Below are 11,263 nucleotides of genomic sequence, written 5' to 3' on the forward strand. Positions count from 1 at the left end.
AAGATGTTGTTGGTTTGGTTGATAATACATCATGCCTACGTACCTGGAAGTACCTGACCTAAGTACTAAAAGCACCACAACTGCCACCAAGTGAGAAAAGAAAGAAAGAAAGAAAAAAAGGAAAAAGATCAAAACCTAACGTACCTTACTGTTTTTTTCTTCTTTTCTTTTCATTTTTTTCTCTCTTTTTCTCTTTTCCCTTTTTTTGATATACATAACTGGCTATACATCTTACCATTCATTTATTTTTGAATAGGTTTGCACCAAGACGGATATACCGAAAATTCAAGGTATGTAACTTATACCTCCTCGATCCGTTTGTTCGTTCTCCGTTCAGTCCAGTCTAGTCAAAGCTTGAGATGGGATGATGATGATGTGTGTGTTTTGTTTTGTTTATTTGGGAATTGTTCTGGAGATGAGAGGTAGTAGTAATGACGCTAATAGGGATGTAATAGGAATATTCGAAATTCCTGGCGCATTGCCTATAGCAGGTCATTTACTTGAATTGGGGGATGATCATGCTACGGTTTGTGAGGTATGTTAGAATTTTTCTTTCTTTTCTGTTTCGTTCTTGTTCTTGTTTTTTCGGGGGTAATGATTATTATCATCGATACCACCACAAACTCTTCACTATAAAACCCAAACTCTGACATCTTCTCTCTCTCTCTCTCTCTCTCCGTCTAATCCAGAAATGGTCCCAAAAACACCAAACATCCACCTTCCAAATCCGTCTAGGAAACACACGAGCAGTCGTCATCAACAGTTTCGCCGACTGCAAACGAATGCTCATCGGCCATCAATCCGCCGTCATCGATCGTCCAACACTCTACACTTTCCACGGAGTAATTTCCTCCACGCAGGGTTTCACCATCGGCTCGTCGCCGTGGGACGAGAGTTGTTCGAAAAAGCGCAAAGCCGCGGGCCAGACGTTGGGGAGAGTGGCCATGAAGACATATTTGCCCATGTTTGATCTGGAAACGACGAGTATTGTGCGAGATGTGCTGCGGGATTGTGGAGGGGGCGGCGATAAGTGGTTGAATGTGAGGCCGTATTTGCAGCGGTATGCGTTGAATACGACGTTGACGCTGTGTTATGGTATTCGAATGGATAGTGTGTGGGATGAGATGCTGAGAGAGATTTTGGAAGTCGGGAGCGCGATTAGCTTGCTCAGGAGTGCTTCGGAGAATTATCAGGATTATATTCCGGCCTTGAGATATTTGCCGAATAATGAAAAGACGCAGCGGAGTAAGGCTTTGCGTGGTCGTCGAGATAAGTATCTGGATGAGCTTCTGGTATGGTGTGAACTCTGTCACGCTGTTGGGGGGATGGCGCTGACCCTGGGATAGAATAAAGTGCGAGAAATGATCCAGCAGGGGAAAGACAGGCCTTGCGTTTCGGCAGCGATTCTCAAGGACGAAGAGACCAAACTGTCAGGAGTCGAGGTCTCGTCCATCTGTCTGTCTTTGGTGTCTGGAGGGTTTGAGACTATCCCTGGTACTCTCACGAGCTGTATTGGATCACTTTCAACACCGGAAGGTCAAGTCTTTCAGGAAAAGGCATACGAAGACATCAAGCGGCACTATCTGAGCACGGAAGACGCATGGTTGCAGTCGCTCGAAGCAGAAGATGTTCCCTACCTCAATGTGAGCATTTGTGCGGTATTGCTACAAACCGAGTATGACTAATGGACGGCAGGCAATCGTCAAGGAAGCAGGGCGATACTACACCGTGTCGTCCATGAGCTTGCCACGAAAAGCAGCAGCAGACATCGAGTGGGATAGAGCCATCATCCCAAAGGGCACGATGATACTGATCAACGCTCAAGCTGCCAATCACGAAATTGAGCATTTTGGGCCAGACGCGGGCGAATTCAATCCAGAAAGATGGTTGGAGAATGTGTCTCCTCCACGAGAGCGTCCTTCAGTAGGTCTGCAACACTTGTCATTTGGGGCCGGTTCACGTGCATGCTCTGGACAGTTCATCGCCAACAGGTAAGTTGACCCTATCACTCTTTCAACATCTGAAAGCTGATCTGGCAGGTTGCTGTATACTGCGCTTCTGCGCATTATCGCAAGCTTCAAGATTGTGGCGTCAAAGGAAGAACCTCCAAACACTGACTACGTGGATTACAACCTGCTGAAGTCAGCTTTGGTAGCGATTCCACGAGATTTCAAGGTAAAGTTCATCCCTAGAAATCCGGAAGAGCTGGCCACATGCTTGAGTAAAGCCGAGGAACGGACCAAGGATGCATATAGCACTTAGACAAAATGTCTGGGAATGTGAAAACATGATATATGCTTCCCTTTTTCCAGCTTTGTCAAGTTTTGATCTAGCTGGAGTGAACGCGAAAGATCAGTCCGTGTCGCTCTTGTGCCAAACAAGCAATTCAGCCGCATCATTATCGTGGAAGTGCTGGCGACCAAACTATGAGACCTCTAGTCGCTTGTGCTCGGGATGTCATACACAGACTTATCCACAGGTGTAGCGCGAAATCTTGTAGATGGCTGGAATCTGGACGGCTTCGGAAGAGCACCTGGGCGGCTGTGCTTCTTTCGCCTGATGAATCGCTTGGAGTCGAGCACCTTGGCTGACGCAGGGATGTTGTTTCTCAGTCTTTGGGGCTTGACAGGCTGAGGCACGTCCTCATCCTCAATGTCGTCCACTTCTTGATGCGCTGTGGCTGCATGACCCATCAGTGAAGTGTTTTCGATGCCATGTTGTGTCGACGATGCCGGTGCAGAGTATGTCGTTAACGCCAAATCATAGATCGAGCCGCCTGCGGTAACCCGATCAGACCGTGGCTGATCACTTGTAGCATCGCACAATAGCCGTGGTGCAGGGTCAGAGACGCCTTCTTCGTCAGGAGTTTTATTGTTAAACGCCAAAGAGTTGCTGTCGGAGCTTTGACTGCCAAGGATGAAGGTTCTCCATAAGACATCTTCCTCCTCTGCACCATCTACGGCTGAAGGCTCGATCTGTCCCTCATCGTCATTCGTCGCATGCGATGAGCGAGCCGGCATGAGTTTCGATATGAGTGCCGGTGTTTCATCCAAACCTTTCGACAGAGGCCCGAATCTCCTCGCAGGAGGGTCAACTCGCGGTGTAGGCGTATACTGCATCTGTCTCAGTGCGCCAATCGACTCAACTGGCCGCTGGGGCGCAATACTGAATGCAGACTGCGTGCGGTGCAAGCTAGAAGACTTCAAGGCCGCGATGGAAGCCTCACTAGGTGCATCTGTCCTGATGCGCAGCGTCCTGCGCCATAGCCCTTCGTCGTCGAGTACCGTCGCTCCGGCCATGTCCCACGTGGCACATGGGATCGCGGTTGGTTGTGGACTGTACCTGTACGATGGACTATCTATAAGGGCATTCTGTGTATGCTGCCGAGTCACATCTTGCGCGCCCAAACCGAGTGCTACGCTGTCCGAAAATTCCTCATCACGAAATGGAGCATCATGCGGTAGTATGATGGGCTCGGAAGGCACATGCGGTGTATCTTGATCGAAGCCGTTGGTCTGCTGCATAACTGGCCATCGTTCCAAGGGATTTACAGCGGCATATCCGGTGCAAGATTTCCAGTCCTGATGCTCATCAAGTGCACTGCACTGTGACGTACGGTTGTTATCAGTGCAGAAAAGTCGCTCAGCTGTAGTACCTACGTCGTCAAATTCCTCGCCCATGAGCATCGATTCTTCGGAGAGCGGCCCGAACTCCGTAGATGGCTGGCGCATGCTGGTGTTTGCCACAACATGAGGTGGACGAGAAAGCTCAGTCTGAGTACCGGCGAGAGCCCCGGTGCCGATTTTGATGTCAATGCTCTCGCCCCTACCATCATCGCTTAAAATTGGTTGCATGAGGCGCTCTCGATGCTGGAAAGGAGGCGTCACACGTCGTTGTTGAAACTCGCGTGGACCATTCCGTGAAGTCTTCAATACCTTGCGCCGCTTTCCGATTCTCTCGACGTCTCGCTCTGCCGGAAATTGGACCTTCACAGGCCTCGAGGCATTGAGACCGAGCCAATCGCTACGTGCCAGCAAGCTGCGACGGGCGCTTTGTATCTTGCGTTCTTCGTCCGTCATGTCAGCTGGGACTGCTTGATCCCGCACGTCTGCAGCTCGACGTCGACAACGAGCCTCAGAAGATCTTGAGCTGCGTGAGCCGCCTTCCGAGCGAAGAGTAGTACTTCCTCGATGCTGCTGGGATGCCTTGGCCTGTCGATAGCTCTTGGACTCGACAGCCTCGCGCATGAAGTCTGGCATGGAGCGCGGTGGATGGGGATGGCCAGCGCTGCGGACTTTCGCGAAGTGTGCTTTTTGCTTTTGCACGACGATATTCTTACCGGCCTGCGCGTAGCGGCGACGTGTTCCGCCGGTCCAGTCCATGACTATCGCGGGTATAGGATGATTGAGGCAGTTTCAAAGTGTTGGTTGCGGCAGAAGTGCGTTCGAACATGGGCACCAAAAGAACACGAGCTGGCCCATGCTTAGTAAGCCAAAAAGCTATGGACCATGTACCTCCTGTGGACAATTGCACACAGAGCCATGCAGCTTCAGTTGCACCGCTTCCGCACTGGATGAATGATCATGTGGTAGCTGCGAGCTCGAATATCAGAGTCTACTGTACAGTATTGACTATCTAACAATTTTCTGTACACTCCTAACCAATCTTGTTATAGCAGTATGACTGGTATTGCTTGGTCTCTGCAGCAATTGCTGATATACTGGAAGTATCCATTCCAAACAGCTCCTCCAATGGTAGGTATTCATACATGAAGCCATGTCGATTCAAAAATCTCTCTAATCAAGTGAAAACCATCGTTTCCATTCTGAAGTTCCACCAGCCTCTCCACCACTGTCATCCTAGATGTCTCTCGCCTAGATCACACAGCCACTTTTCCGCTTGTATACCTACTCGCACAACCCACCAGGCTCAGCTATGAGAAATACCGCATGGAAGAAAGGGTCTGATCCGAGCAGGAGATGCAGAGGAGCGGTTGGAGATCTTTGGCATGCACTGAGCTATTGAATGGGGCGGGGAGCCCGACGAAAAAGACTGTACAAATGGCATACGTATCAATCTGGGAGTAGTGCAAAGTGATTTGCTGGTGCAGTCAATGATTTGGTCGCAGATGATATGAAAGTGGTCCAGACCAATGTGTTGATGGAAACGTGGACGCCTCACGTGAATGGACGTGAAGTCGGGAAGCACGAAAAAGGCACGCTAGAATAATTGCTGACTAGCCGAATACCAGTGCACAAGACCAGGTTTGGCAAGCACAAGCAGGTTCGAGCGGAGAAGGACCAGGAGTTGGCATCACCTCAGCACTACATGTACTCCACGTCACACCCAGACCTTCAAAAACCTCAACCCTCTATATTGCGAGCTCTCCGACATGTTACTGGACCAAGACATTCCCGTCCGTGGGCATCTCGGCCGCCCACGTCGATATTCGTTGCAGCACCGAAATAGCCATGCCATGCGCGCGATTCCTCCCATCCCGCATCAAGCCAAAGAGTACCCCGATCAGGCTGGTCGTACGGGTTACAGTGACGAGTCTGGTCGGAATAGCCCTTTTACGATCCCAATGTCTCCTAGCAATGGGTCGCTTCCAGCGCAATATGCTTGAACGTTTGGAAACTCTACATCCCAGAGGTCCCACCAGGTCCGGCTCTATCACGAGAAGCGTGGGCATCACAAGAGCGCGTCGGCTCTACATGTACACCGTATCAGCACCGAGCCTGTCGAGCGTGGTGCCAGGATGGTGCAGATCCTTTCTGCACGGCACAGAAACAACCTGGTGATAACGGATGTGGCTTCAAACGAGGCGACGTACTGAACGCAGCAGCACGACTTCAGCTTGGGACAGCACATGCCATGAGAGGCGGGATATCACAAACGGGTCTTCATCCTGTCATCATCATGGCTGCTTGCTATGCGAGAGTCTGGTCTGGTCGATTACGACTCGCGCAGTGCATTTGCAGCTGACGATCCAGCATCAGCACGCTTGGAGGCATGGAGCTCTCTCCTCCCCAGTCCACGATGACAGCTTACCATCCTCCTTGACGACATATGGCGACTGCCTACCACAGACCCACAATGAGGTCAGCTGCAAGTATTGAATGTGGAATGACAGCTAGCCGTGCTGGAGTGCGCATCGTGGTTCTATGCTTCCAATAGCAAGCACAGCTGCCAGTCAGAGGCAAAAGCTTACCTTGCGCCCAGTGTGCTCCAGTGTGCTCCAGGTACTGCTGCATGTGACAGCAGCAGCGTAGGCGACCACGCGCTGACGGCTGGATCAAGTAACTCGAGAGAATGGCGGCATGGCCGACAGGATAGCGCTTTACTTGCAACGGCAAAACGCGCAACACAATTTGACACACTAGCAGGAGCCATGCTTGATGGCTTGCAGTTGCCGCGGTTCTCCTCCTCACAGGGTTGATGTAACCAGAACCCACCACTGCATCCGCACGCGCAGAGGAGCTGTGGTAGCGCCAAAGGCAGAAGGCTGTGTATGTGTGTGAGAGAGAAAGTGTGTGTGCGCCGAGACAGCACGCCTGAATACCTTGTGGTGACCTTTCAGGCTGTGTTCGACTCTCGGGACTGTATCCGACACCAACGCGCGAGTAGCCGACGAAGCAACACGGCACGACGCACCAGCACGGGCGCGCACCATCAGAATGAGATCGAGGTCGAGGGAGAGTGGTAGGCGTGGTTGGACGCGGCCACGGTCCCTGGGGCCTGGAAGGGACCTGAAGATCTCAGCACAATCTCGAAACCTCAACCATCAGGTGGGCTTGGCAGCGATGACGTCGTTGCGCCGAGCGGCAATTCCAACGCGAGGCAAGCGCGGGGCTCAGTTCGTGCCGACGGAGCAGATTGCCAGGTTGCTGCATGAGCTGCTCACTGCTCGGAGGGCAACGGGCGATTAAGGCGAATAACAATAGCACGACGTCTGCAACACCCAGCGCGTTATTGGCACCAGTAAATGTTGCCTGCACACGCGCGCTCTGCTAACCCAACCTAGCGGACAGGGACCACGTTTGGACCGAGCCGTCTGCTTCAGCCTGTGAGCCTGTGTGCCTGATGACCGCTTATTCAATATTGACCTCTCAGGTGCCCCCAATGGCCGCTGCCGACTGGTGGGCTAGCTCAGTATTTGATACGATGTCTGAGAAAATTATTATTCACAGTGGGTCCACCGCAGTCTCGACTTTAGCGAAGCTGGCCGCGTTGACTCGATGGACAAAGCCAAAGCCTACCACCGACATCCTACTGTGGCATGGCCCGGGGATATGTACTAGCTGTCGACCAGGCCTCGCCCCTAACGCGTCTGCTCCTCTCAGACTCCACGCACTATCCCCAGTCTCCATATAAAGACCGTGTCCGCTCCAGGTCTTATTTCGGCCCTTTCCTGTTCTCTTACACCTCACTCACGACCTCCTTCCCGCTCAGCACTCACCACTTACTCAGATTCACCAGCACAACAGCACAACAGCCATCATGTCTGGCCCCGTACTGCCCAAGAGGCCGACGCGGACTTTCCGCCGTGTGAGCTCCTCCGATGTCACCCTCAATGCCTTGAGCCTCCGCTCGCCGACCGTCGTCGTACCCCCGAAGCATCTGATGGCACCCAGCAATGCCCAAGAAACCGCCATGGCTTTCGAGCTGGCGAGGCACGAGATTGAAGACGCCACAACCCCCTTCTCGGCCCCCGCTACACCGCCAGAGACCACGGTCACCGACAAGTTCGCCTTCGCCTTCGATATCGACGGAGTCCTGATCCGTGGTGGCAGGCCCATCCCCGAGGCTGTCGAGGCAATGCAAGTGCTGAACGGCAAGAACGAATATGGAGTCAAGATCCCATATATCTTCGTCACCAACGGTGGCGGAAAGACGGAGCAAGAACGTTGCATTCAACTCAGCCAGCAGCTCGAGTTGGAGGTATCACCCGGACAATTCATCTGCGGACATACACCCATGCGTGAGATGGCCGAGAAGTACAAGACGGTTCTCGTGGTGGGCGGAGAAGGCGAGAAGTGCAGACAAGTGGCCGAGGGGTATGGCTTCAAGGACGTCGTGACACCGGGAGACATCATTAAGGACAATCCCGATACCACTCCTTTCCGCAAGCTCACGGAAGAGGAATACAACAACTCCCGCACTCGCAACTTTGCTGATGTCGAGATCGAGGCCATTTTCGTATTCGCTGACTCCCGTGATTGGGCTGGCGATCAGCAGATCATTCTCGACTTGCTCATGTCCAAGAAGGGTGTCCTGGGCACGCGGTCCGAAACGTTCGATGAAGGTCCGCCCGTCTTCTTCTCTCACAACGATGTCATCTGGTCCGCCTCGCACGATCTCACTCGTCTCGGCATGGGCGCGTTGCGTCTCTCGCTCGAGGCCATGTTCAAGGCTGTGACTGGAAAGGATCTCAAGACCACAGCATTTGGCAAGCCACAAGGCGGTACCTTTGAGTTTGCCACTCGTCTCCTGCAGCAGTGGCGCCGAGACACGCATGGTATCGATGCGGCGCCCGAGACTGTCTACTTTGTGGGCGACACGCCTGAATCCGACATTCGTGGCACGAACGAGTACAATGAGAACTCCAAGCAGGAGTGGTATTCCATTCTCGTAGAAACTGGCGTATACGAGGCGGGCACCAAGCCTCGATACGTGCCTCGAGCCACGGTCAAGACTGTGCTGGATGCTGTGAACCATGGCATTGACCGTGAGAACAAGCGACAGCAGAAAGTACTCATGAAAGATGCACTTAACATTTCCGATCTGAAGCTCAATGGATCCGCCGTCGACGAATCTCAGGATCACGACTTCCGGATGGTCGAGACTATCGCTGCATAGAGGAATTGGGATTATACGCTGTTTGATACTGCAATTGGTACTGGGGCGCACCGCATTCCACTGGCGCTACGGGATGGTCTTTTTTTGACGAAGAAACTACAATTATTTATGATACCACCGCATGTTCGCCGAATCGAGGCGATAGATTCTCAAGGTTTGGATAGAGTACCGTGTAGCCACTGGCTGGCCGATATATATCTTTGAGGAATCAAGAAAGTTGATGATTGAATGGATTTGTCGTCTCCCCCATGACACCTGATTTTTCTTACTTCTACACCAAGGCGGGGCACGGGAGAGTGCATTCGCGATGGTGGGCGGGGACATAGGTTTCCGCTAAGAACCACATGAACTCTAGCGCCCCACACACCAGAGCCGCACGGGTTGCAGTGATGTTATTGGTAGATGGAATTGGCATGTGATAGTATAGACTTTCCAAGCCCGAGCCTCCATGAGGTACATTCTACCAACCACCCACCATCTCTCTCCTACATGTACTTAGGTTCAAGCTCTATATACTACACTACCTTATCGCAGCCAGAGATGTACATTTTCACCGCTCTCCCCGACCGATTGACAGACCGATTAACAGACCGACAGACCGACTCCGACCCGATTGACCGAATTTGAGCGCGAATTACCCGATTACAGGTAGTCTGACTACCTATATGTATATGTATACCTCAGGTATATACCTCAGGTAGGTAATATATCTTGTTTAAACAAAACGGTACTACAATGCTATATAGAGGGAGAGGGGGGTTTTGGAATTTTTATACTAGGTATTTAATTACTTTTTTGTTAAGATATTAATATAACTTTTGGAGTCTTGACTTGTAAGCGTTTCGGAATATACGAGGTTTTGTATATTTGGATTTATTTATAATGCGTATAGGTATATTTATATGTTTATACTTACTCGGGTTGTTTATTCTGTTTGTTTGGTTGTTTTATTGTAGGAGGTAGAATAGCTAGATACCCAAGGAGGTAGACTTACTGTTTATTGATTTTTTTGTTTTGTTGTTTTGATTTATCTTGAACTTTTGATATATTATATTCCTGTTCTTCTTCTATAGGTACTCTACCTCCTAGCTTTCTTGTATATACTACCTACACCGCTTACATGTCTACCTTGGTCAGGTAGGTAGGAGTTCCTACCTCCTAGGAGTAGGAGGTTTACGTATTAGATATCGCAAAGTTTAGCTATGCCTTTTTCTTTTTCTTGGTTTTCCTCTTTTTCTTCTTTTTGGGGAGGGTAATAGCTACATGTATATATGTATGTATGTATGTATGTATGTATGTATGTATGTATGTATGTGATAGCTTAGGAAGGGGGGCGGGAATAATGCAGGTTGATACAGGTTGAAATTCGGATGAGTGAGTAGAGTGAGTAAGATCGGAGATCTTGAGAGAGGAGGAGGGGTGGAAGAGTAGGTACATGTACCTGTAGGTTTCACTAGGTAAGGTAGGTACATGTAGGTAGCTGAAGAAAGAATTGAATTTGAAATGGCTTACGCTACAGTAGATGGGTGTCAGATGATGAGAAAGAAAAATCAACCATATAATATTACCATCACTAGAAAGGTACCTATACTGCCATACCTGTACCTGTAGGTACTTCTTTCTGAACATGCTTTATTAGGTACACTTATGAATATGTAAATGTGTGTGCAAACATACAAATTTACATTTTTTTCATCGAGATCCAAATCCAACCTTTCCCTCTTCATTACCCATCCATCTGTCCTCATACGCCCTCATGACTTTCCCCCGCTCCCCTCCTCCCTTTGAATTTTTCAGATAAGAAAGTAAAAAGAAGAGCCTCAAGCGCGGACTATTCTAACTCCTCTTTGAACTTACTCTCCCTCTGCCTCTTTCTCAATTCCAGGCCCCTCCCCCCTCTTCCCTCATTTCCATCTTCATCATCTTCTTCCCCTTTATCTTCATCATTTTTTGTTCCCCCACTTTCCAAATCCCTATCATCTACAGCAGTCCACCAGCCTGTAATCTTGTTGCTGTCGTTGTTATCGATATTAATATTATCATTTCTCCAAGAGGAGCGAATACACTTCTGTCTCTGTCCCTGTCTCTTTGCCATGTCGTAATCATCCTTCTCCTCATCCTCCCCCTCCCCCTCCTCAATACTACCCATAATGTCCCTGTGAGGAGGAGGAGGGGGAGGAAAATGTGCCTCCCTTGTACTTGTAATTGTTGTTGTTGCCATAGTCCGTGGGGATATCTTCGTGCTTGCATTTTCATTTGCACTTTCACTTCCACTTCCTCCACTTCCACTGTCGCTGTCTTCTGTTCTTCCTACTACAGAAAGATTGCGAGTTTCGTGGGTGAGGCGGCGACTAGAGGGTTGAGCGGATGGGCTGAGATGGGTGGGGATAGAGATAGTTATGGA

General features: G+C 50.4%; 3 protein-coding genes across 3 annotated transcripts; 2 read left to right on the forward strand and 1 right to left on the reverse strand.

Annotated features, from left to right (window-relative positions):
• Nucleotides 1-415: 415 nt before the first annotated feature.
• On the forward strand, nucleotides 416-2,262 carry SEPMUDRAFT_34110 (cytochrome P450; the record flags this gene model as incomplete). The annotated part of the gene is made up of 5 exons (XM_016908559.1): nucleotides 416-535; nucleotides 690-1,292; nucleotides 1,347-1,643; nucleotides 1,696-1,991; nucleotides 2,040-2,262. The coding sequence occupies 5 exons, from the start codon at nucleotides 416-418 to the stop codon at nucleotides 2,260-2,262; spliced, it is 1,539 nt and encodes a 512-aa protein (XP_016766072.1).
• Nucleotides 2,263-2,435: 173 nt separating this feature from the next.
• Nucleotides 2,436-4,382, reverse strand: SEPMUDRAFT_105128 (uncharacterized protein; the record flags this gene model as incomplete). Its single annotated transcript, XM_016900565.1, has 1 exon — nucleotides 2,436-4,382. The coding sequence occupies one exon, from the start codon at nucleotides 4,380-4,382 to the stop codon at nucleotides 2,436-2,438; it is 1,947 nt and encodes a 648-aa protein (XP_016766073.1).
• Nucleotides 4,383-5,375: 993 nt separating this feature from the next.
• SEPMUDRAFT_146851 (HAD-superfamily hydrolase) lies at nucleotides 5,376-9,102 on the forward strand. Its single transcript, XM_016903907.1, has one exon. The coding sequence runs from the start codon at nucleotides 7,501-7,503 to the stop codon at nucleotides 8,857-8,859; it is 1,359 nt and encodes a 452-aa protein (XP_016766074.1). The 5' UTR covers nucleotides 5,376-7,500; the 3' UTR covers nucleotides 8,860-9,102.
• The last annotated feature ends 2,161 nt before the right edge of the window (nucleotides 9,103-11,263 follow it).

This window comes from Sphaerulina musiva, assembly GCF_000320565.1.
Source record: "Sphaerulina musiva SO2202 unplaced genomic scaffold SEPMUscaffold_1, whole genome shotgun sequence".
NCBI lineage: Eukaryota > Fungi > Ascomycota > Dothideomycetes > Mycosphaerellales > Mycosphaerellaceae > Sphaerulina > Sphaerulina musiva.